The sequence below is a fragment of the Cordyceps fumosorosea genome, assembly GCF_001636725.1.
Source record: "Cordyceps fumosorosea ARSEF 2679 chromosome Unknown scaffold_11, whole genome shotgun sequence".
NCBI lineage: Eukaryota > Fungi > Ascomycota > Sordariomycetes > Hypocreales > Cordycipitaceae > Cordyceps > Cordyceps fumosorosea.
This window is the reverse complement of record NW_017387311.1, coordinates 258,417-283,865: the sequence shown is the minus strand read 5'-3', so window position 1 is coordinate 283,865 and position 25,449 is coordinate 258,417. Positions and strand designations below refer to the sequence as shown.

The following is a 25,449-nucleotide window of genomic DNA, read 5'->3' as shown; positions in this document are numbered from 1 at the left end:
AAAAAAAAAAAAAAAAAAAAAAAACAATAAAACGTAGGAGAAATAGGGCCCGGTGGGGCTTGGTGGCTAGCAAGTGTGGCTTGTCGATGACGCAGTGCCGAGCTTGATTCACTTGGAAAAGCGAGCTGCCCCGCCGGGACGGCCTTTTGTCAATCGTCGATGAGGTGAAGCAGAGGTAAAAGTCGGCTGCATGTAGAAACTGGGTCTTTATTGTCATTCAATTTATGAGAATAGCGGTAGATGGAGAGCTGATCAGGTCAAATCACCCAAGAAAACGGGAGAGAAGGGAGCAGAGCCAAGCTGGCGGCCGATTGGGCGCAGGCGTAGTGGGGCAGAAGCTACCGGAGCTACCCAGCGCCTATGCCAATTTACTAGCACCGGTACGCCGACAACGCGATTCTCGCGAGGCTGCTCGACTCTTGGCACGCCGGCGGGAGAGGCTGCGAATCTGTTGAATATCAATAGATGATGAGAAATAAAAGTCCAGTCATCTTGTTAGTCGCAAGCCAGCGAGGTTGACAGCCCAGTCACAGTCGCACCCAGCAGGGCTGGTTGCTGTGGCTGAGCCGTCCGTGTGCGGCCAAGGCGGAGACACCGGCCCCAGTGTTGCTGTTGTGCTGCTCTGGTTCGTCCAAGTTCCCCGACTGGCCCTTCTCCATCCAAGCTATGTAGGTATGTATGTACGTATGTATGTATGTACCTACCAGCAGAGGTACCGTGCCTCCCTCCAGCCCAGCCAAGATACACACTGCCTTTCATTCCCGCTGCGACGCTTTATTATTTCCCTTCCGCTGCTGGCTTTGTTGCCAAGTTTGCCCAAGCCCGGACCATATAAGCTTCTTCCTTCCCCCCCGCCGCCTTCCCATCCGCCTTTCTTCGTTTTTCTCCTCCAACTTCAATCCCGTCCACCACCAACAACTCCAACACCAGAACCTCACCAACTAAACAAAACTTTCCAACGGTTTTATATTCTTAATCCGCCAACATGCCTTTCACCGCCAGGTAGGCCTCTTCTTCTCCTTCTCGCCGCCGCTGCTGCTGCTGCTGCCGCTCACCAGAGGGCGCAACAACAACAACAACAACAGTCGCAGCGCCTGTTTGCTGCCCGCGAATGGCGCCCAATTTCTCTCCAAAACAACCCAGCTAACATGACTTGTTCTTCTCTAGCGACATTTGCGTACGTCTACAACAACAAGCTTGGCCAGACATTTTTTCGTCTCGAATACTAACGGTGCCTTAGAAAATCCTCCTTGCCATCATCCTCCCTCCCATCGGTGTCCTCCTGGAGCGTGGCTGTGGTGCTGACCTCTGCATCAACATCTGCTTGACCATCCTTGGTAAGCCCAACCCCCCTGCCTTTGCGCTTACCCCCAACAACAAAAAAAACACCATGCTAATTTTGCCCTCTTCCAGGTTACATCCCCGGTATCATCCACGCTCTCTACATCATCCTCAAGTATTAAGTGTGCCGGCGGGCGACCCCGTGTGAGAACCGCGACGAGAGCTTAGGTATTGCATCATGACTCCCTGTGCAATCCGCCAAGCGCCCACGGCGGCCACCGGCCGCCCCGGTCTCCCGAGCTCATCAGCTGCGCTTTGTAATTATCGCATCCCAGCCTGTAAAATGGTGCTTGGCTTGTCTTTTTTGCTTTCGGCTCACCTCGGCTCTCGTCGCGACACTCATCTCGCTCCTTTTTGCGTATTCTTTCTTGGCCTCGGCGCACTTCTTCTCACTTGGTCTCTTTTGCGGTCGCGGCAACTCATCGCACGCTCCCTCAATCTACACGACGGCCGACGACGAATTCTTTCTCTTGGTTATTTTTTTGCAGCAGCTTTGTTGTGTGATGAGCAACGGGTTCACGACCGTTCCGCTTTTCTAATGACGAAACTTGGAGATGCGGAGTGTCGCTGGGTTGTATAACGCGGGCGATATTTTGGCCACGATAATTTTCTCTTCGATACCCATCAATCCAAAGACTTTTCCCCAGAACCTTGATCGTGACGCGGCGATGAAACTTGCTGTAGTCGTGCCTGTGACGCTATTCTTTCTGGCTTGCGCATCATTACGTCAGGCCGCAGACGCCGCCCACGCCAGTGGATCGAACCACATGAACCACCTAAACCATGGAACGCTGCACATCACTCGCTTCATGTATCTTGGATCTACCCGATTGGCCTTTTATTCCACGTAGCCTGCTAAGTGTGTGCATGTAGACTGCGATGCCGCGTTACATTTCGATGTACCAACGTTGCACGGTTCCTGGCGCCGCCAAAGCACACACACGCCATCCAGGCTCAAGGCATGGATTCTGGAGAACTGCGCCATGACTGCCAATCACACAAAACAAGTCCTGCAAACATGAATGGCCATCACTATCGTACTTTAAATACAATTATGAAAAGAAAAACTCCAACGAAGCCCTGTAAAGATGCAGAGTAATAATAGACCTTGTGTACGCCATTGACCGTTGCCTGAACGAGCCTGAAAACTCCCAGAAGCCAACATCATCGTTGAGGAAAAACGCCAACCTCCGCTCCTACTCAAATCAGACATCCTTCGCGCCGATAAACACCTTTGTCATCATCTCCTCATCACAGCAACTCGCCCTCCCCGTCGTCATCCCCCGCCACGCCCTCGTCCTCCTCGTCCCAGTCGACGTCGCCCGCCAGTGCCTCCGCGCGGCGCTGCACCTCCGCGAGCCCCGAGAGCTCCGCGACGTAGTCGCGCTCCTGCAGCGCGCGCCGGAGGAAGCGCCAGCCGTCCTCGCGGTACGCCGCGAGCACGCGCGGGCTGCAGGCGCTGCAGCAGTCGTAGCTCTGCCCGCGCAGGGCGAGGCTCGCAAACGTCGACACGTGGCCGCGAATCTGGTGCGGCACGAGGCCGAGCGGGTGGTCCGGCGGGTCGCGCTCCGCGGCCGACGCCGGGTGCGCGGGCGCGGGCGCCGCGTTGCGCAACGGGTGCTGCAAGAGGCTGGCGAGCATCTCGACGAGCAGCGCCGAGGCGATGGCGGCGACGCCGGGGCGCGTCACGGTGCACTGCTGGTCGAGGGTCTGGTCCTTCATGGACTAGAACAGCAACGTCATTGGTTAGCTTTGGCAAAGGAATTGAGAAGGGGGGTTACGGGGAAGAGAGGATGCTTACGTCGGCCGGCGCAACGACGTCGTTGCAAAAGTAGCATCCCAGGGGCAGGTGCCCCTCCTGCATGGTCTCGGCGCCGTGGCGCATCACCACGTACGAGTCGAACCCGAGCGCCGCGTTCATCACGATCTTGCCCGCGGCCTTGCCCATGACGGTCGGCAGCCAGCGAGACTCGCGCGTGTCCATGAGGAGGAAGATGACGTCGTGCGCGTCAATCAGGGCCTCAAGACGCTCCAGGTCCGCACGCGTGCGCGCCTCGTCCGTGAACGGGTGGCCGAGCATGGGCACCGCAAGCGCGTGGCCCTGCGCATCGACGCCTGGGTAGATGCGGCGGAGCATGGCCGCGGCCGCCTCGGCCTTGGGTCGGCCGCCGTTGATGCAGTCGGTAAACTCGAACAGTGGCTGCCGCACGGGGTTCGAGTACGAGACGCGGCCGTAGTCGACAAAGGTGATCTTGCGCACGCCCCAGCCGAGCAGGTTGCGCGCGACGTAGCCGCCGAGCGTGCCCGCGCCGAGCAGCAGGCACTTCGCGCCCTGGATGCCGTCGAGGTCGAGGTCCGGCGCCAGCCGCCACTTCATTAGCTTGAGGTTGAGGTCCACTGACGAGTCCGCGAGCCGCGCCGGGTCCATGTACTCGCCCAGGTTGGCCTGCTGCGCCTGCAGCTTGCCGTTGCGCGAGCGCTCCCAGCCCGTCACCTTGGGCATCTCCGCGAGCGGGCCGGACGCCGCGTCCGTTTGGAGGGGCAGGATGATGCTCCGCGCCTCGTGCCGCCGCGCGCGTGTGTCCCGGTAGCAGAGGATCTTGACCTTGTTGAGGCGATACCGCTGCCGGATCAGCACGAGGAGGTTGCGCAGCGGCCATGACGGACCCTCGGCGTGCGTCGACGAGTCGACGAAGCAGACGTACTGGTCCTCTTCGGGGACGTTGTTGAAGAAGCCGTCTTCGAAACGTCGCAGCGACCCGACGGCCCAGTGGTATGGCAGTTTTCTGGCAGCCGACTCTGCTTCAAAGTCGGGCTCCATCTCTTCGACCTCATCAGCGTATTCGTCGTGGCTGGCGCTGTCGCGGCCTTGGACCTTCTTGGCGAGGAAGAAGCCGTGCTCGCGTCCGTCGACCGAGTAGCGCCATGTGCCGACACGGTCGACGAGGGCGGTTGTCTCGTCTGGTGTGAGGCGCTCGGTGGGACCTGAACGGTTCCACGTCGGGTCTGAATGAAGCGCTGGAAAGGCGAACCAGTATGTGAATTTATATTTCTTCAAGTCGGCATACGAGAGAATGACGAATGATGAGAGAAGCGACGGGACCGAGTAGATTGTACCATCATTAATGGCATCCCAAATCTTGTACCTGTTAATACAGCTGCGATGGCGATGACTAGAGCTTTTTCGTCTCTTACCTGCCGGCCTGCCGTCTTCAGCATAGCAGTCTTGTCCATATTCTTAAAATCTTCAAGCGTGTTCACGTTTCGTATGATACCTTCAGCTCTGGCCATGCCCAGCGGCGCGCTACGTCACCAGTTAGTCGCTAAACCACCATCTCAAGAACTGTACTTCGACGAGAAATATTCAGTGCTGTTCCATACTTTTTGCTCGTCAGGGCATTGCCCAGGATCTGCATCTTGCAGCTCGCTTCGGGTTGCTCCGCGCGCGGCTCGTACAGTCCAAGCACGCCGCGCGCCGAGTCGTCGAGCTTGTCATAGTCGAGCTTGGACGCGAAGAGAGCCGAGTAGAATGGCAGCTCAATCTCGGATGTGAAGGGGGCAAACTGCAAAGGAGTCGCCATGGTTGCAGCTGCGCGTGTCGCGCTGTTGTCGCGATCGGTCGGGTAGTTTGTTGGTTATGTCGGCGGACGTTGTGCACTGGTCGCACTCGGCTTTTGGTTTGTCGATGTGACACTATAGTAGATGGCTTGTGGTCTATATTAGATATATGAGGAATGGTTTCTTCTGGGAGATCCAGCTGTGAGCGTGTCGTGATGAATAAAGCGCAAGTGGTTGGTTTGTCATCTGACCAAGACCGTCATGACAGCTTGACATGCAGATGATGCACGCGCCCACGTCCGTTGCCCCGCCGCGGGGCTAAGTGGCTGGCCTTGGGGACAAAACGACAACGGCGAACGAAAATGATGACCAGGATAAATGGCGCAGGGTTGGAATGATGGAGCTTAAATACACAGTATAGAGTGTCTAATAGTTTTTCAAGTAAGCCATGGTTATAGGTATTGTTGCGGCTCTCTATAGGTGCTGAAAAAAACTTGGAACGGTCGAGGTTAAGAGTTCTGTATACCTGTATAATGGTAAATAACGAACGGTCTTTCAACAAGAAAACATCCGGTATGGTGTAGTGGCTAACATCGCTCGCTCTCAACAAGGAACCGAGCAGCCCAGGGTTCGATTCCCTGTACCGGAGAACTTAAATTTTTGCTCTCTAAGCAAAACTTTGTAGAAAGATTCTACTCTTCCAGTTCTATTTGTCTTGATTTTTAATCTCTAGCTGGTAATGACTTTCGTCTTTTTTGTTTCTTCTTGGCGCCCAGGTCTGCTTCTCTGTACGACAGTAACAGCAGCTTCCGCGCCCAAACTTGAAATTTGAGCTCTAATCGAATCATAATGCTGCAGAGGAAGATGTGGTGATTGCAATATCGGCAAGCACAATCGACGGGAACTCTATCCGTACTCCGCAATAAAGTAAACCGGCCCTCGCCCAAGTACTTGCGGATGCAGAGGGTCGCTGTCTCAATTTGAACAGCTGAAGCAAAACCTCTTAAACGCGAAGACCCACCTCGATCCGCGCCCAAGACACGTCCCTCAATCCATCACGACCCTTCTCATCCTCTACCAGAATAAGATTAAAGCCCACCTAGAAGTCTTTAGCGGGCAGCATCTGACTCACCATGCTCATTGGTATTTGCGGAAGTAAGAAACAATAAATCCTGCTAAATATAGCAGTGACTGTGGACTAACGGTTGCGGGGCAGGCATCTGCTCTGGCAAGAAGACGGTGGCGCAGTATCTTGTCGACCACCATGGCTTCAGGCGTCTTTATCTCCGCGACGATGCAAAGGAGGTGAATGGCGCCCGGGAGAACCCAATTGAGGATGCCGCCGCTCCTGCCACCGACTCCAGCTCGGCGGCCGCCCAGGGCGGCGACTCGTCCCGCTCGCTCGCCATGCGAGGCCGGCCTGACAGCCACACGTTCGACACGGCCGAGGCGCTCCTGGACTTTGTCACGGTCAGCTGGCGCAGCCGGTTCGTGACGACGGACATCCCAACGGAGAAGGTGCTCGACGTGTTCCTGCGGCGGCCCTTCTTCATGCTCATCTCGACTGACGCGCCGCTCCTCGCGCGCTGGCGCCGGCACACCGCGCGCGCCGAGTCCTCCTCCCCCTCCTCCCTCACCGGCGGCGCGCGTTCGGCGCTCTCCCTCGAAGACTTTGCCGCCGCGAGCGATGCGCACCTGTACTGCCCGTCGCGAGGCCTGCAGCCGCTCATCTCGCGCGCCACGGTGCGGCTCCTCAACACCTCCCCTTCGCTGGCGCACCTGTACGCGACGCTGGGCAAGCTGGACGTGCCGAACCCGGAGCGGCTGCGGCCCGGGTGGGACGCGTACTTCATGTCGCTGGCGGCGCTGGCGGCGCGGCGGTCCAACTGCATGAAGCGGCGGGTCGGGTGCGTGCTGGTCGGCGCGGGCCGGCGCGTGGTGTCGACGGGGTACAACGGCACGCCGCGTGGGCTGCGCAACTGCGCGGACGGCGGGTGCCCCCGGTGCAACGGCGGCGGGTGCGCGTCGGGCGTCGGCCTGGCGACGTGCCTGTGCCTGCACGCGGAGGAGAACGCGCTGCTCGAGGCGGGACGCGAGCGCATCCGGCCGGGCGCGGTGCTGTACTGTGACACCTGCCCGTGCCTGACGTGCAGCATCAAGATCTGCCAGGTGGGCATCGACGAGGTAGTGTACGCGCGGGGGTACAGCATGGACGCGGAGGCGGCGGCGGTGTTTCGCGAGGCGGGCGTCAAGTTGAGGCAGTTTACACCGGTAAGTGATTTACATGTGCTGCTCCCCCCGGACGAGGTGTGGGCAAGTTGGTAGCCTGATCAATGGCTGACTTTTATTTCCTGGGGTAGCCTCCTAACGGATCGATTCATCTTGAGAAGATGGACATGTTTTAAGCGACTACGAGGGATGAGGATCAGGAGTTGGGCTGTATGGTGATGATGAACGTGGTAGCGTGTTGTTGGCAGGGGATAGCATGTAGCATGTGTGCGTTTTGTTTATCTGGTTGAATATGCATGCGTTTGAGCTTGATCTATCCTTTTACCTAGTGCTCGTGTGTTGCATTTGATTTTACATCTGAATGACTGATGTTGCCCTAATATTCGCTGTTTTCTAAAGGGCAGTCGTATGTACATGTGCGTATAAGTCAGGATCCTTTGCGAAAACAGGAAACCACGATCAACGCCACATATTTCATCATAATATCAACCACAATATACACATAACAAGCGGGGAATCAAAGGGAACCGTCATTTTTAATGCGCATAATAAACATTTCGTCAATGGCTATGCAATGCCTTGTTTTTTTCTTACTGGATATTTTACATGGCATATAGGGTAGGATGTTTCTGGGTTGCATCTCATCCTGGCCTCGCCTTGCTATTAGGGCTCACAAAATCCACCAACATCCACTACCACCCACCACCAGATCCAGCGGCTGGCTCGCCCGACCAGGGTATTTCCATTCCCCCGCCACGCAAGTATTAATAAGAGAGCGAAAAATAACGCGATAAATTTGTTCAGCCACCCGTCTCAACTAGTTTATCAACTAGTCTGTCGTTCCGTTCATGCACTGTGCGTGAGGCGGTCAATGGGCTGACCAGGCCTCCCCATGTCCTTGCAACTCGGCTGTTCGTCCCCTTGGCTGGCCTCGATGATCATTGATCAACCCAGCCTCGTGGGTTTCAAACACGGCATTCGTCGCGCACTTGCACTGCAACCCGCATGCGGCGAGGAGCACAAGAACGGCCTTGTGGCCTGAGGAAAATCTCCTCTTATCTCCTTTACCGCCTTGTGTTCGGCGGAGGTGTTACCGGCGCTACGGCGAGGTAGGACAGACGGACTTGCGCCGATTTGTACGGGGTACACGGGGGCGGTCAGGGGCAAGTTGTTCCACGAAGAGACAACAAGAGAGGAACAAAGTTGAGAAAAAAAGAAAAAAAAGGACTCGGTAGAGTGTTGCTGCACTGTCACGCGGACGATGCAGCAACCAGTACGGAGTAGTTAGAGAATAGGGGTCCCCGAAGCGTCAGAATGCGAGTGTTGGCCGCAGGTGGGCTGCTTGAGACTTACAGGTACGAAGTAGTTATGCGACGACCTCGGATTTCCTGGCCACGATTCGACCCGGCCACCCACCAGTTTGCATGAACTTGTCGACCTACGTATCCGTACTCCGTATACCCTTACGAATAGGGCAGAGTAGCTGTGAAGACCGGGTCCTTAGACTTCTGACATGCCATGGGTAACCAATGGCTCGAGTCAATCAATACAATGACCACGACCAGCTACCAACCAAAATAGAAAAGCCGAGCTCGAGTTGGAGTAGAGCGACTCGGGACGCGCCATTGCATTGACATTGACGGGAAGCTACTGACACACTAACCTGCTACAGGGGACCAGCCGGCCGGCGCTCTCTCTCCTCTCAGGAGCAAGAGTCTGGCCCAAGATGGAAACAAGCGGTTTGGGGCGGAACCCCGGGTTCGACTCCGTCCGCCTGCGGGCCGCCGGGCTTGGGCTGAGTCTACCGCAAGCTAGTCAACTTGTAGCGCAGGCTGGGCGGGCGAATGCTGACCGGGGTCTAATCAGGAACGGAAGAAAGGAAAGAAGAGAAAACAAAAGAAGCAAGAAAACAAAAGAAAGCAGAGAAAAGAAAACAAAGGGGGTTGATGAATGGCTACTGGTAGTTGCCGTCGATTGCCCTTGTCCAGAGTGAGGCCCGGATACCAGTCCTGGTACTAACGGAGTACTGTGTACTGTGCGGATCTGTACAGAGGAGAGCAAATTGTACACCCAGCCGAGCCGCCCCCTGGTACATGTGTGGAGAGAAAGAGGCCGGGGAATAGGGGCAAAACTGATAAAACCCAGCATCATAATACCACACACACGTAACGGAAGCCCTTTGTTTGTTTTTGTCCCGATCTGGACAGCGGAGGGGCCGCGCCGCTCGCGTCTTCTGGTACAGATTACGGAGTAACGCTTCAGTAGTATCAAGTTGGTAGCACGTCGACGTACGAATAACCGCTCGTCCAACAGAGGACAGGACGGGTGCACGGTTGGACAAGGCGGCAAGATGTGAAGCAAGAAAGACAGAAGGGGGGGACAGTGCTGCGATGAGTGCCTGATGTGGCAAAGGTTGGGCATCGGCAGTAGCTCAATTACGAAGACCGAAAGAGGGCATGAGAGAGAGAGAGTGTGAGTGAGAGAGCGTTGAGAGAACATGGGAGGGCGTCCAGCCCATCACGTCGAGGACGACCCACTGACGGCAAGTGTCTTGGAGGAGTTTTCGCGGCGTCATGTGCCAGTAAAACAAGTATTCAATGCTGATGCAATACGATGATGTAGACGATTCGGCAAGAGTAGCAAGAAAAGAAAACTAGGAGAGAGACAGTGTAGATCGAACAAGCTGGTAAGGATCAGGACACGCATATGAATGCAGATACAGATGCAAATAGCATGTCGCACGTCTATGATGGTGGGTGGTTCTGGTGGTGGTGGTGGTGGTGGTGGCCAAAGCAAGAAAACTAACGACGACGGATGATGAAGCCGAGATTGCTGGTGTTGAGAAAAAAAGAAGAACAGCAGTTGGAAAACTTGGCAAGGATGGGCAGATGGCTGGAGAGCAGAAGCCAGATTATCAGGTCAGGTTGGTCAGGGTCGTCCGATTTGCGTTGAGGCGCAACAAGATGGCTCACTGGTTGGCGGTGCTGGAGATACGGATTACAGGTAGACAGGGTCCAGTGCCTTGGTACTGAGAGAGCCACTAACAACCACCAGCAGCACACGCAAAGCAGGCTACATTCGACGCAGTCCAGCGTGGCAAAAATGGATGCTGCTCCAGTAAGCAGCAGGAGCTGCAACATGGCAAACGATTACTCGCTGCAAGATGTGCCTGAGATGCGGGCGTGCGCACCGGCACGGTGGATGGTGCGTCCGGAGCCTGTCTGTCGTCGTACCTGGCGCTTCTCCTTGGGCTTTGGGCTTGGGGTGAGGCGGGAACACGGTGGTGGAACGGTGGAACCGGGCCTGTCGCTGGCCTGTAGCGTGGCGGCGGCCACCGTGGCAGGAGAGACAATGTCGCAAGAGTTTCTTTGGTTCGCAGAGGCGCCGAAAGGGCTGGGGCCTGCAGACAGGAGGAGGTTGCAGGAGAAAGTTGTGGGAGGGTCGCTTAAAGGATTGGCTGGGACTGCTGTGGCTGGCTGGAGACGGGAGAGAGAGTGAAGATGAGCGAGGGGAGTGAGGGTGTCTGCAGAATGGGGAGGAGGGGAGGAGCGTGCAGGATAGACAGGACAGGAGGCGGGGAGACAGGAGGACAGAATCACAACAATAACAAAAACAACAAAAAAGACAAGACACACACACACACACACACACACACAACACAGGCACACGGGATGGCGCTGCCGCCGCAGACTCGTCCTCGCAGCACCACCAATCTATAGCAGCAGGTACCCTGTTCTGTTCGGGGCTCTCGGACCAAGCATCAAATACCTTAGCATGGCAAACAGAAGAAATGAAGGGTACGGAGTATTGGGAAGTGGAAATTAGTATGTGGAATATGATAGAAATTGGGACATCCTTGTGAGAACTGGTGGTGGTTGAAGAGGTGCGTGTGTTTGTCACTGGTGGCATTCGCCCCTCCATCCATCCATTCATTCTTTCTACTGGTACAGAGAATCAGCATCGTCAACAAGACTTACCAGAAACCAACGGTCAAATTTACAGCGGGCGCAGGCCACTATAAACCGCCAGCACAGCGGCTGCATCTGCCTGCAACGGGGGGTCGTTGTGAACTGCCATCATGCATCATGCCTAAGTCAGTCTGGGCAGTGGCAAGGCTCCAGCGGCCTTTCCGGTGGATTCAGTGGATGGCATGACGGAACAGTGGACTCGCTCCCCCCTTGTAGGCTCGCCGCTGTCCCCAACCCAACCCCCATCACCCCCTGTATCGTCTTTGCGGTCCCTGTCCTCCCCCAGTACAAGGCCCGCACGAGCCAAGCAGCCTCTGGGCCCATCCTCTTTCTTGACGCGTCTCGGGCGCGACGCGCTAGCCCAATCAGGAAACATGGTAAACAAATGCGTCACCCGCCTCGTCGCGACTCTTTCGTCCTCTCTCTCTCTCTCTCTCTCTCTCTCCTGTCCACTGCTTCAACCTCACCCTGCATTCTCCACGCACACCCCCCTGGTCAGATATCTGGACCCAGGACCCGACCCGCGACAAACTCGACCTGTCTGTCTGTCTCTTTGCCCGTCCGAGTGGGCTCTCTTTATCGGCTGCCTGCGCTAACTCCTTCTTTCTGCCCCATCCATCCTCACCACTACCCTACTGCTCACCCTACTACTTTGTCTACTTCGCTCCCGTTCTACCCTTAACTAGTACTCCCGGGACCCTGCGCCTACCTACTGCTTTTTTTTCTACATTCCTCAACCATAACCTGATCCGCCACCGTCAACGGCCGCTCCCTTCGACAAACGGACTCTCCCGCCTTCGCTATCAGATATCGTCATCTTTGTCTGCAACGCTCGCTTCGCTTCTGTCAGACACTTTTTTTTTGCCCCGAAGGCATGGTCCTCGTCGCTTAACAAGAAAGAGCGGGCTGCGTCGTGCGAGATTCGACCGTCGCAAGGAATCTAGATACACATAACCTAGGAAACTGTCAAGGGCTTGTACGACAAGGTGGATGTGATTGTGCCCGCGGCCGTCAGATCATAAAGAGATCAGAATATCCGGCTTCTTTTGCGCACTCGCCCTCTCGACCCAGGACCGATTCGCATGTGCCCGTCCCGTGTGACCAGCCATGTGCTACTAAGGTAGACTGTCTGCCTCCTGACACGACTACGCTACCTACCACGTACGCCGCATCATCACTGGCGCTGACCACCAACTTCAACGACTTTCTGCCTGGTCTTTGTGCAACTTGTGCTTTCCGAGTCATGGTGTCGACCTAACCAAGTCCTCTTTCTATTTTGGGTCCTTTACGTCTGCTCTCACTAAGCAGCCAGCCGGCCTTGGTCTGTCACCCATATTATAACGATACGATACCCACCACAAACCTGCCTCCGTTTGATACCTCGAAACACACTCGACACCACCTACCTACCTACCTTGACTATTATATACCCAAACCTCGGAGTTTCTGCCCTTTGTTCTTTTTCTTCATCTTCATCTTCTTCCCCCATTTAAATCCGTTTGCTTCAACTCGACCCTTCTTCTCCAGCTTCTACCTCGCATCTTTGCCACTAGAGGCTAGCAGCTGTTTCGTCGACATTCCTGCGCGCCCCGCTATCAACGCACTCGCCGCGCATTTCTCATAACAAACACACAATGTCATTCTCCAACTCGGGCGGCACCTTGGCTCTGCCATCTCCCACTCACGCCCACCAGATTGACGTATCATCCGCCGTGCGCACGCTTCGACGCTCTCTCTCGCGATCTCCATCCAAATTTATCTCTCGCACAAACTCGCACAGCTCCGACCACTCGCTGCCTACCTCACCCAGAACGCCCTCTAGACGCTTTGTGCTCACCCCAAAACATCAACATCGGCTCGCTGCTGCTGCTACCAATCCGCCGCACTCTGCTCCTCCTGCCGCCGCACCAGTGCAATCTACCACGCCTTTGCAATCACCCGTCTTGACGCCGCTCCGACCTAGCGTTCGACTGTCGCTGCGCAGCGCAAAGTCTACAAAAACCTTATCACCTGCCCGCCAGCTGGCACGACGCGCCTCGCCCAAGAGCCCGATCAAACGCAGTCTCAACACCACATCAGATTCCATCAACTACGCCCGCCCCGCTACCTCGGCCTCACCACGAACTCGATATTCTCCTGGCCAGGAAATCGGCCGCGCAAGCGCCGCTACCCTCAAGACCCTTGACAAGAAGCCCTCGCGCCACAGTCTTCACCTCGACGTTTCCGGCTCCTCTCAGGCCGCTTTCCTCAAAGCACTGGATCTGACGCCTGAATACATGGTCTCGACCACCGGTGCTCTCAAGCGCAGTGATGCGACAATGAACTTGGATCATCCTAACCAAGGCAGTCCTGTGGCCAAACGCCGTAGCATGCACGGCGTCGCCGCCTTTGGAAACCCTGAAGGCTTCGGCATTTTTGGCAGCAACACCACCTCATCTCAAAGTTTTGATATTCATGAGGACTCACATCCTGAATACGAGCTCTCCGCGATGCCTGTCGCTTTTCAAGGCGACGTTCTCTCTTCCTCTTCACCCTCCTCCGTTCCTAAGCGCTCCTCTTCTCTCCGCAAATCAACCCTCCAGCAGCGCTCTCTGGGCAGACGCACTGGTGAGCGCCAACTCGCGCAACTATCTTCAGATGTTTCGACTCCAGGTAGAAGCAGGCCGCGGCTCTCCACCGACCACTTTCTCCCCCCGCAAGTACCCAGAGACAGTCCATTTTCCAATGTATCGCCTCTGCCGAACGCATCCATCCACCCCATGGATAGCAAGTCGCACCAACCCCATCCCCTCTCTAAGATTCTCACCACGTCTTCCTCTGGAAACAGCTTGACTGAAGAAGAGCCTGCTCTCTACGCACCAGCCAGGCCTACCTTTGAACGCCCCAAGCCGCATCCCTTCTCCCGCTCCCTTCCTCTGAACGCTACCCGGCCTACTGCACGATCCACACATGACCACATCAAGGCGGTGGCGACGCCAAATCATTCAAATCTATGGGTTGGCGCCTTCAACTCGACGGGATTGATTTCGAAGGTGAATCGCAACCCCGAAGAGGAGGCAGACAAGAAGTTTGCCCCACCTGATACACCATGCAAAAAGCACAGCAATCCGTTTGCTACATTTCCCCCTCAGGCGGGAAGCGGCATGAGGAAACGGGGCAACAGCAGAGGTTCTTTTGCTGGCCTGCCCTCCACACCATTTTCGGCTGCACCTATCCGTGTACCCGACACATTCGGCAATACTGCCAAGGGCATGTCCATTTTCCAGCGCGGGCCATCTGGACTCCGTGCCCGTCGGGGCAGCGTCCTCAGTCTTGATGGCGAGGATCGCACGCTGTTTGGTGAAGCAACTGATCTGACCCGTAGCGTGGACGTTGATATCCCTCCGACACCTACCAAGAATAGCTTGACCCCTAGCCTCAGCAACTTGAGTGAGCAATCTCTGGAGAGCCCAAGCGCAAACCGCACTTTTGCGCTGCCCCCTCTTTCTGCTGTCAAACAGGTGCCTCCAAGGTCCTCGACTGCGTCTCCTATCGAGAGACAACGTACCCCGCAGACTCCACAGGAAGGTATGCTGCCGCTTGATACAAGCCGCCTCTCCCTCTCGCAGATCAACGAGGCGGGTGAAAACTCTATGCCTCCTCCCGTTACGCCCACGACCGCCCGGGACTTTCGCTCATCTACCAGCGTCTTTGTCACTCCTGTCAACGACCGCACTAGCCAGCTTGACATCGACGAAGACCTGTACTCCAGGTTTGACAAGATTGAATCAGTCGGTAAAGGCGAATTCTCCACCGTCTATCGCGTCACCAAGACGAACCAGAACCTATTCTCTGGGTCTCTGTGCTTGACGCCCGCCCAGAAGTTTGGCCAGAGTCCGGCAAAGAGCCAAGTGTATGCCGTGAAGAAGAGCAAGCACCCTTTCCAGGGCCACAAGGACCGTGAACTCAAGCTACGTGAGGCTCGCATCCTTCAGGCCTTGTCTCATGCCGAGCATGTCGTCCACTACATTGACGACTGGGAGAGCAACAACCATCTTTACATTCAGACCGAGTTTTGTGAAGAAGGTACTTTGGAGAAGTTTCTTGGCAATGTTGGCCGTACTGGACGTTTGGACGACTTCCGCATCTTCAAGATTCTGCAGGACCTTGCTCTAGGCGTCAAGGAGATTCACGATGCCGGGTTTATGCACTTGGACATGAAGCCTGCCAACATCCTCATCAACTTTGAGGGTGCTTTGAAGATTGGCGATTTCGGTCTCGCACAGGCCTGCCCTGCCACCGACAGCGTGGAAACGGAAGGCGACAGAGAATACATGGCCCCCGAAATGCTCGAAGGCAAGGTTGGCCAACCGGCTGATGTGTTCTCTCTCGGACTCATGATCTTGGAAGCTGCGGCCAACGTGATGCTTCCGGAAAATGGCCCAACATGGATTGCCCTCCGATCTGGAGATTTGTCGGAAGTCCCCAGCCTCACTTGGACACCCTCGAATGAGGTACAACGTGATGCTAGCGGCAATCCCCTTGAAGTTGTGCACAGCGGCGAGCTTTTGGCCAGCAAGCACAGCACAGGCAATGTTCCGGATGCTTTCAAGGACAGCGACTTCAGCCAGCAGCCTTCCTTCATGGTGGATGCTTTCCACCCAAGCTCCCTCGACTCGATTGTTCGTTGGATGACGACTCGGGAGCCCAACGACAGACCTCGTATCAACCAAATCTTGGAGCTCGAGGGGCTGCAGTGGGTCGCTGAACACCGCAAAGCGCCTGCCACCGTCTACGAAGGTAGCTGGGGACCAGACGATATGCCCCCGGTGGCGATTGCTATTGACAGCGATACCGAAATGACGGATGTTTGAAGTTTGATGAACATCCGATCTAGCCAAAGAGCAATGCTGGATACATATGAAAGGATATGCCTTGAGCTTCGATTGGATTGGAAGCAGTGCTGAGAAGCGCACAAGGAAATATCGCTGAGTTGGAAACATGGCAAGAACCCGATGGCTTTGCAAGGGCTTTGCAAGTTGCTCCCAACCAGACCAGGACAGCCACACACGAAGTTACACTACGACATGATTTATATGGAGTTATTTGGCATTACACATACCACTACCAGGCGTCAACAGTACCGCTACAGAAATAATGGCGGACCGCAACGGCGACGCTCAACAAATTACACGTGAACTATTAGATATATGGCCAGTGGATACTAGTCCCGAGGGTCAACTTGGGAATATATATATGCGGAGAGGGATATTGTGCTATGAAAGCAAAGGAAAAGGGGCACACAGAATCTGGCTTGCATTGCCACAGAAAGAAACACGATTACTGCTCATGGATGATTTTTGGCGTTTACGGAACATGTAAATATATACGTATCATAGTAGATGGGAGGACATCGATAGGACTTTGAAGGGGTATGGATCTCAGCAAGGGGGAGTCGCGAACATTTTAGTCGACGTTTATTTTGTTGCGTATGAGTCTAACGAAGAAATGGCATGAACACATTATGGCTTAACTTGGACTGTTGCTTGCACTACTTGTGATTGTTAGTGAAGTTTGCCCAATACACACACGGTGCACTCACTCATTGACTTGGGATTAACCGAATTCGGGAAAGTTTGGATACAGCCCTATGGCAATACCTAAAGCCTGGTAAGGCAGCAGGCGTTGTACCCGCATTTACGACGAAATTGTGAAATTGTTGGGCGACGCGTCGACGAAGTCGTCGTCATCAGGCTGCGTATGTCGCTGGTGGTTTGCCTCAAGCAGATCCGAGCCACACACATGTGGCGCCAGCCTCTGTTAAGTTGCCGCAAGACCCCCCCACCTTGATTCACCCCCGACATCCATCTCTCCCATCATCGAACTCATCAAAAGAGGCCCCTGGGGAAATCTACGGGGTATAGAAAAGGGAAAAAAGAGACACAAGCTTATTCTTTTTGTGTGTTATCTAATTTTATACCTTGCACACAATGACGCGGATCAAGATGCAAGAGGGCCAGGCCGAGCTGCCCACCCGCGAGAGCACCCACTCGTACTGGCACCACGACCCGTCGCCGGCGCTGCTCGGCCACCGCACCACCGACAAGCTCCCCGCCGAGGCCGACGTCGTCGTCGTCGGCAGCGGCATCACCGGCGCCTTTGCCGCGCGGGAGCTCGTCGACGGCGGGCGGGACGTGCTCATGCTCGAGGCGCGCGAGGCGTGCTGGGGCGCCACCGGACGGGTAAACGTTTTCCTTCCTCTTCCTGCAGCATACCCCATCGTCCGACTGACAACGAGTTTGGGTTAACAGAACGGCGGCCACTGCCACCCGCTCGTCTTCCTGAGCAAGCCCACCATTGCCCAGTTTGAGCTCGACAACTACTTCTTCCTGCGGGACCTGGTCCGCGCGCACGACGTGCCGTGCGACTGGCGCTCCGTCGGCGCCGTCTGCCGGCTGTCCACGGAGGCGCAGGCGCGCGCCGCGGAGGAGAGCGTGCGGCTGCTGCGAAGGCACCACCCGGCGCTGGCGGACAAGGCGGTGTTCGTGGAGGACCCGGCGGAGCTGCGCCGGCTGCGCGTGCCGGGGGCAAGGGCGGCGGTGGTGCACCCAAACGCGGCGAGCCTGTGGCCGTACAAGCTGGTGGCCTGGGTCCTGGAGACGCTACTGGGGCGGAACGAGGAGGCGCAGCGGCTGCGGTTCAATCTGCAGACGGACACGCCGGTGATGAGGCTGCAGAGGTTGGAGGGTGGCGACGGCGGCGGCTCGTGGGTGCTGCACACGACGCGTGGGCAGGTGGTGGCGAGGCAGGTGCTGCTGGCGACGAACGGGTACACGTCGAGGCTGCTGCCGGAGATGACGGATCTGATCCGCCCGACTCGCGGGCAGGTCGCCGCGTTCCGGCCGCCGCCGCCGTCTGGGGACGCGGGGCCGCTGGAGCACACGTACATCTGGAGCACGCCCGACGACGCGGATGACTACCTCGCGCAGCGCGACGATGGGCTGCTGATCATCGGCGGTGAGCGCTCCGGCGACGCCGCCACCCGCAGCCAGACCTCCCGCGACGACGTCGTCGATCCGGACATCAGCGCCCGTCTGCGAAGATCCCTGCATGGCGTCCTCTCTCTACAGCCCGAGGAGTTGCCGCCGGCGACGTACGAGTGGACGGGCATCATGGGCTACTCGCGCGACGGGCACCCGTGGGTGGGCGCGGTGCCGGATGCGCTGGGCGGCGGCGAGGGCTTGTTCATCAGTGCGGGCTACACGGGCCACGGGATGCCGGCGGCGTCGCGCAGCGGCGTGGCGGTGGCGCGCAGGATGATGGGCAGGGGCGACGTGGTGGGTGGGCTGCCGAGGGAGTTTGAGGTCTCGGAGGAGAGGGCGCGGCAGGCGGAGCGGACGACGCTCCCAAGGACGCTGGAGGAGGAGATTCGGATGAACACGTTCTGGATCCAGGAGCAGCGAGAGGAGACGTGGTGAAGCTTGGTGATGATTAGTGAATGGGCCACTTCAATACCGGCCTCCTTTGGTTTTTTGGGTTGAGCTTTACCAGCCTAACTTGCGCTTGTGCCTGGGCCGCCATGGTGAGTTTGGTGGGTTTGGTGAGCTTGAAGCGGTAGCTCGATATTGAAGCCAGCCAAATAATATTGACAAAATATTTCAATTCAATTTGGTAACAAAAAAGACCCCATCTGGAACCAAAAAACCGGGCCTCTTGTGTAATGCATATTCCCTTCACCTTCCTCATTTAAATCAACGTCCCGCGAGGTTCGCTGGACCTCTGGACTTTTCAATGAAACATCAACCCCTACTGATTGGCACAGTATAGCGCGATGAGCGTAGGCACAGGAGCATGAGAGAAATGGTTGATTGATTAAAACTTGACTGTGAGCACTGTATGATGTACCAATATACTATGGTTGTGGCCTCTGGTCAACACACCCACACGTCCATCGAACCATGTTAGATATATATATATATATATCTATATAGGCACATCATGTAGCAGTCACAGGTAACTGTTAATCAATCAACTCATTCCCTCATGTTCAGCGCGTATTGCGGCAATCAATAGGAGTTGATGTTCCCCCGAAAAGGCCAGAGGCCCAGCGAACTTCACGGATCGCTCAGGGTTTAAGTCTGTGAAATTGTCAAGTCGAGGCGGAGGTCAGACATGTAAGTACGTACCGCCTAGCCGATATTTATCCGCCCACAACCACACTCAACCAATCATGGCAACGTATTTTGCAAGCAGCTTCCAATTGGCGTCGGGAGGCAAGGACATTTCTCCAGAAGCTCCAATTGACTTCTCACCCTCATCCCATTTCCATCCCGCCACCCTCCAATTGACAACCCGTATCCGCGTCGCTCGGCGGACAACATTGGAGGACATCGACCCAACACACCACAATGGCCAGCAAGCTCGCCCCCCTCTTCCGGTCGTGCGTCCGCGCCTCCGCGCGTGTCGCTGTCCGTCCCCAGACGAGCCGCGCCTTTTCCGTCTCAGCGACCCGACCGAGCGATACACTCAGCGTGGTAAGCACGGCAATTGATGGACTGGCCGCTTTCTCCCCGAGACGTCGCCCGTGCCCCCGAACGACAGCCAGCCAGGCAGAAGAAGTGCTCAAAGCCCGAATCCCCCCCCCGAGAGAGGCGTTTTGAGACCAGCCAGGTAGCCGACGGGGTGCAGAAGTGCCCAAAAAGTCTGTTGGCGGGCGGACAAGTGGCCGTCTATGCGCCTCTTGGCTGAATTGATTCTTGTTGAGGGGGCCTTGGACGACTCGGGGTGGACGGGACGGAATCTGCAAGATGAGAAAAAGCCCGCTGACGAGTTGAATTCCCTAGCACCGCAACACACCAGACAACAACCCCGATATCCCGTTCAAGTTCAGCGCCGAGAACGAAAAGGTCATTGCCGAGATCCTCAAGCGCTACCCTCCCCAGTACAAAAAGGCCGCTGTCATGCCCATTCTCGACATTGGCCAGCGCCAGCACGGCTTCACCAGCATCAGCGTCATGAACGAGGTCGCGCGTCTGCTCGAGATGCCCCCCATGCGCGTCTACGAGGTCGCCTCCTTCTATACCATGTACAACCGCACGCCTGTCGGCAAGTTCTTTGTCCAGGCCTGCACGACTGTACGTTCCATTCCTCTTGACGCCGGTGGACGGGCGAGGTTTCTCCGACGAGAAGTCCTCGCAGACTCATGGGCGTGCCTGTACCGATCAACGTCCCCGCTAACTTGTACTTAGACCCCCTGCCAACTCGGCGGCTGCGGCTCTGATGTCATCGTCAAGGCCATCAAGGAGCACCTGGGCATCAAGCAGGGCGAGACCACCGCCGACGGTCTCTTCACCTTCATCGAGGTCGAGTGCCTGGGCGCCTGCGTCAATGCCCCCATGATTCAGATCAACGACGACTACTACGAGGACCTGACACCCGAGACGGTCGTCAAGCTGCTCAAGGACCTCAAGGCGGGCGCGGCCTCGGGCAAGGTCCCGGCTGCCGGTCCCCTCAGCGGCCGCCAAACCTGCGAGAACAGCGCGGGCCAAACGAACCTGACGTCCGAGCCCTGGGGTATCGAGACGACGCGAGCCGATTTGTAAATTAGAAAGGGAAAGAAATACGGAAGAGGCGAAGCTGAAGTAAAAAATCCCGACCTTGTGTACGGGGTTGCTGATGCAACAGCTTGGCCTCAAAAAGCTTTGTAGCCACCACACCCTTTGATATCTTGTTTTTTTTCTCTTTGTCGGCTGCCATTTTTTCTAGTCTACGCCCCCGTCGGTCAGGGAGGTGTGACGAAAGATGGTGCATATTGTTGAGTTGGGAACGATAGAGGTTATCATGGACTTGTACATACAAATTAAAACAATGACCAACTAAAGTTACATCACGGCATTTGTAGTTTTCGTGAAATGCGGGTACTGACACTCCTGATTGAATTGTTCAAATGTTCAGTTTCGTATTCAGAACTAGGGGCTCAGTTTTTGGTACATCTTTTATGCACAAGTTTCAGATGCTCATCTGCCCAGGTCCTACTGGGAACAAACTTATCTCGCTATACAATCGCAATACGTGATCCGACCTCCCACGCCGACCCCGAAAATGACCGCACCATACTCCACGTCGGCGATCTTCACAGTCGCAAGACCCAGCCGTCGCCGAGCCTCGCCCCGGCCTCGCCCCGGCCGCCCCAGACGAGCAACCCGCTGTCCTCGAGGTTATTCATCGACGCCGCGGCCAGCAGCCCCCGCGCCCGAGGCAGCAACAACGCTCCCGCCGGCCGGTTCCCCTCCTCTTCCTCGTCCTCGTCGTGCGGCCGCGTCGCCACCCGCGTCCACCGGCCCCCTTCGGCGCTCGCCGCCGCCGTCGCGTTCCGCCGGCCGACGACCTGCATGACCGACAGCAGCGGCGCGGGAGGCGCCCGGAACACCCACACGTCGTCCAGCGGCTGCCCGCCAGCGCTCTCGCCGAACGCAAGCACGACGGCCTCGCGGCCGACGGCCTCCAAGACGGCGCCGCCGCGCGGACACGGCCAGTCCTGCTGCTGCTGCTGCTCGCTACCGAGGCTCTCCGAAAAGGTCGAGGCGCGTGGCGAGGACAGCGGCGTCGCGGGCGTCACGGTGCTGCTGTACGTGCTCGTCGGGCGCTGCACGATGGTCTGCCAGGCGTCGCGCGCGCGCACCGCCACCTCGACCCTCGCTCCTCCGCGCCGCCGCCTGTCGTCCGCCGTCTCCACCTCGAGCGGCAGGTAATCCAGCTGCCCGCCGAGAGCAGCCTCGTCGTCGTCGATGCCGCCGAAGCGGAAGAGCCGGTTCTGGCCGACGCACAGGGCAGCGGCGTCGCGGGCGGGCGCGGGCGCGGCGGGCAGCTCGGACCACATCCGAGAGCGCACGTCAAAGGCCCAGACGTCGCCGCCGCGGGTGCTGCCGTTGGTCGAGAGGCGGCCGGCGTGGATGAGGAGCGTGCCGTAGCCGCGGGACTCCTCGTCGACGGCGTTCTCGGCGACGTGCCCGACGGCGGGCTCCTGCGCGCCGACGGCGGTGGCGAGGAGGTCGCCGACGGCCCAGTCGCGCCAGCTCTGCGCCCTGGCGCGCAGAGTCGTGGGGCTGGCGGGAGCGGCGGCGGGTGTGGGAGTGGAAGAAGCAGCTGCTGTTGTGGTGGTGTTGGAGGAGGAGGAGGAGGAGGTGACAGTGGTGGTCGGGCCGAAATCGCGGGGCTTGTCCGTGGCGGCGGCGCAGTGGCCGGTGCGAGCGGCGGGGTGGATGGTGATGGCGCCGCCCTTGACGGCGGGCGACGGGTCGAGGCGGCTCCAGGCGCGGGTGCGCGTGTCAAAGACCCAGACGGTGCCGGCCTCGTCTAGCGGCGGCGGCGGCAGCGTCGTCGTCGTGTCGTCGTCGGGGTTGGGGCCGAGGCCGTGGCCGCCAAAGAGAAAGATGCGGGAGCCGATGACCGCCGTGGCATGGCCGGCGCGCGGCGCGGGGACGTCGCCCAAGTCCGGTCGGGATATCTCGATAGCGCGTCCCTTGCCCTTGGATCGGGACGGGCTGCTGACGCTGCCGACCTCGGACCCCGCGGCGGACGAGGCGGCCTCGTCGCCGACCTCGTCGGGCGTCTCGGGGACGGCCCGGATGCGGAGGTAGTCGGTGCTGGCGCCGCTGACGGGCAGGCGCACGACGTGCATGTCGTTGTCGGCGAGCTCGGGCCGGCCGTCGGGTGACGTCGGGTCGAGCTCGCCGCCAAAGATGTAGGCGCTGCCGCCGACGATGTCGAGGGAGTGGCCGGAGCGGCGGAGCGCGGGGATGTCGTCGATGCGCTGCCAGGTGGCGGTGGGCTCGGCGGGAGGGGAGGAGGAGGACTGGGTGAGGGTGCGGAGGTTGAACTGCGGCATGGAGAAGGCGGGGAGGTTCTGCTGGGCGCTGCTGAGGAAGCTCTGCTGGGTGCTGGCCATGTTTTGCTGGGCACTGGCGAGCAGGTCGCCGGTGCGACGCCGGAGAAGCTTGACCTGCTCCATGGCGGTATGTGTATGTGTTTTGTTTCTGGTTGCTGAGCGATGCTGTTGGCAGCGCGAGGAAGCCTCGATGAAGGTGGTTGTGAAGAGGAAGGGAAAGGAAATCCTTGATCACGGTATTGTGGCGTGGTGGTGATGAGGTGGACGGATGACGTACTACCTTGTCAGAGAGAGAGGTAGCTCACCAGGTTGACGGGTACCTGGTAACGGCCTGAGGCTATACGAGGCAGCTACTCAAGCAATGAGAAGCCGGGGAGGGAGAGATCTGGCTCGCAAGGACAAGTCGCCTATTCAAAGTTTCATGTCAAAAACGAAAAAAAAAAACGCATGTAAAAAAAAGCAAGTCATATACGACATTGGAAAAGACAGAGCCTCGTCTGTTGTCTGTTGTCCGTTGTCCTGGCACAGCCCGTCTTGCCCCAGATACAAGGTGGAGACAAGCTTTCTCTGTGCAAGTGGCTGACCCAGCGTCTGTTTCGAAGAGCACATTCATGCCGTGTGAGATGGGATGGGGATGTGGGTGTTGCAAGTTGATGAAAATGAGGCAATCGCGTCGCATCGCATCACACGGTCAATGTTTTTCTGTCGCGTTTTCATATCGAGAGTCTTTTTTGCCCGCGCGTTGCTGGATATCCAATGAACCGCTCATTGAGCGCTGCGTTTGCAGACCTTCCAGACCCTTCAGTGAGTTATTGGTGAGTGAGTGAAGGACTCCGCTGAGCTATTCTTAGTACATAGCACTCGCACAGCCCAGCCAAGACAGGCCGTTGTCTTTCAAGACGGTGACCGCCCCCATGATCCATCTATCAGTATTCACACGTACAGTAGAATACTTTGCAGACTATGGTCTCGATAAGGAAATTGACCATGCTCATAACAGCTTGCTTCCTTTGAAACTTGCCGCCTCCAGGTTGACCATTGAGATCGAAAACCCTCCTCCCCTCAATATGCTGCGACTGTCACGGGCTTCTCGTAATTTACTTCCAAAAGAGAAATCGCCGACGATCACGTTTAATAAGGGGAGCGCTTGACCCATCTGCCGAAGACGTTTCCAGCGGTTCACCTTCGACGGTTCCTGTCCAACAGTGACAGACGACACTCTTTTGAATTGACATAAATAGAAGCGGGCGCTTGAACCAAAACCTATTCAGCCGGCCGTCTTCTCTCATCCTCCGACCGCCTCCCGCAAGAAAAAAAAAAAAAGAGCCGCAAAACTCCATGACCTCGATCCATCCCGCCCCCCTTCAACGTGGCGGCCTAACAAGCTAGAACCAAATTTCACAGCCTCCAGTGGAGAAGTGCAATGCAACACAGCGCTTACAGCACCATTCAACTGCGAGAAGAGATGCTCCAATGCTGTTGCCATTGGCTCCCGGGTCTACAGTAGTACTTGGCGTTGTGTGGCAAGGCTGACCTTGCAATAGCCAAGCTGACGGGCTTGCCCCCCAGGCCGCCCACCCATTACAGGGGCTTGTTTCCTATTGACCTTTTTATTTTCTTTTTGCTCGTGGCTTCCAGACGGAGGGTGGACTCGCCATGACACCCGTTAATTTGGAATTCCTGATACTGCAGAGTTGATGAAGAGGGCGGGCGTAATTCGTAGTTGTAGTTACTCGCCCAAGGCTACCTCCCTCGTCCAGATCCTGCAGACACCACACGCCGAGCCGCACTGCATGGCACGGCAGTTGAAGTTCTAGCCTGCTTGTAGATCTGGGGACCTCTCGCTAAAACGAAAAAGAAACCGTTCCCAACGCTGGTAAGAACCAGACGGGTTGCCCTGAACTCTTTCAAGTTAGAGAAAGAGCCCGCAGCAATTTACACAACTCGTTTACCTAGTTAGCCAAGGCTGTTACTCCGTGAGACGATTGGGCTACAGATCTTGTTCTTGTTAGATGTGCATTATTCTCCGTCACAAAGTCGTTTATTAGTTTCTACATAAATACTTCATACCACTACGGGGGCAGCAAACAAGGCCAATTGCTCTGATCGACACCCATGTCCTCCTATTCTGCCTGGGGGATGCCACTCTTTGCAGTCTCTGCCCACACCATCATGCAGGCCCCCCCCTGCCTGCTGTATTCCTCTGCATCAGGCTTTGGCTGAGGGATCCAGATAGGTGCAGCAAGCCCTCCCCGCCGCCGCCGACTCAAACTATCTCTTCAGCCGGTGATACAAAACTCCCCCTTCCTTCCGGGCCCTTGCTTCTTCCTCTGCAAGTTTCTCGATCTTGCCTCGCTGCAACCTGCAGGTCCCTCCCCATACGGATAGAGTGATCTGGTATCCGTACTGACAGCGACATACATACCCTCTCTCATCTTGATCCTCATATCCAGAGTCTTATTTATATCACATACTACCTTTTTCCAT

General features: G+C 56.9%; 6 protein-coding genes across 6 annotated transcripts; 4 read left to right on the top strand and 2 right to left on the bottom strand.

The window, feature by feature from the left end:
* Nucleotides 1–2,592: 2,592 nt before the first annotated feature.
* Nucleotides 2,593–4,922, bottom strand: ISF_04882 (E1-like protein-activating enzyme Gsa7p/Apg7p; the record flags this gene model as incomplete). The annotated part of the gene is made up of 4 exons (XM_018848487.1): nucleotides 2,593–3,066; nucleotides 3,143–4,480; nucleotides 4,537–4,645; nucleotides 4,723–4,922. The coding sequence occupies 4 exons, from the start codon at nucleotides 4,920–4,922 to the stop codon at nucleotides 2,593–2,595; spliced, it is 2,121 nt and encodes a 706-aa protein (XP_018704213.1).
* A 1,110-nt stretch (nucleotides 4,923–6,032) lies between these two features.
* Nucleotides 6,033–7,304, top strand: ISF_04881 (Cytidine deaminase; the record flags this gene model as incomplete). The annotated part of the gene is made up of 3 exons (XM_018848486.1): nucleotides 6,033–6,054; nucleotides 6,116–7,170; nucleotides 7,260–7,304. 3 exons carry the CDS (start codon nucleotides 6,033–6,035, stop codon nucleotides 7,302–7,304), a joined length of 1,122 nt encoding a protein of 373 aa, XP_018704212.1.
* Nucleotides 7,305–12,730: 5,426 nt separating this feature from the next.
* ISF_04880 (Protein kinase-like domain protein) lies at nucleotides 12,731–15,949 on the top strand (the record flags this gene model as incomplete). Its single annotated transcript, XM_018848485.1, has 1 exon — nucleotides 12,731–15,949. The coding sequence occupies one exon, from the start codon at nucleotides 12,731–12,733 to the stop codon at nucleotides 15,947–15,949; it is 3,219 nt and encodes a 1,072-aa protein (XP_018704211.1).
* Nucleotides 15,950–17,065: 1,116 nt separating this feature from the next.
* On the top strand, nucleotides 17,066–18,553 carry ISF_04879 (FAD dependent oxidoreductase; the record flags this gene model as incomplete). Its single annotated transcript, XM_018848484.1, has 2 exons — nucleotides 17,066–17,317; nucleotides 17,387–18,553. 2 exons carry the CDS (start codon nucleotides 17,066–17,068, stop codon nucleotides 18,551–18,553), a joined length of 1,419 nt encoding a protein of 472 aa, XP_018704210.1.
* A 930-nt stretch (nucleotides 18,554–19,483) lies between these two features.
* On the top strand, nucleotides 19,484–20,677 carry ISF_04878 (NADH-ubiquinone oxidoreductase 24 kDa subunit; the record flags this gene model as incomplete). The annotated part of the gene is made up of 3 exons (XM_018848483.1): nucleotides 19,484–19,609; nucleotides 19,919–20,209; nucleotides 20,324–20,677. The coding sequence occupies 3 exons, from the start codon at nucleotides 19,484–19,486 to the stop codon at nucleotides 20,675–20,677; spliced, it is 771 nt and encodes a 256-aa protein (XP_018704209.1).
* Nucleotides 20,678–21,207: 530 nt separating this feature from the next.
* Nucleotides 21,208–23,085, bottom strand: ISF_04877 (Kelch repeat type 1; the record flags this gene model as incomplete). Its single annotated transcript, XM_018848482.1, has 1 exon — nucleotides 21,208–23,085. One exon carries the CDS (start codon nucleotides 23,083–23,085, stop codon nucleotides 21,208–21,210), a length of 1,878 nt encoding a protein of 625 aa, XP_018704208.1.
* Between the last annotated feature and the right edge of the window lie 2,364 nt (nucleotides 23,086–25,449).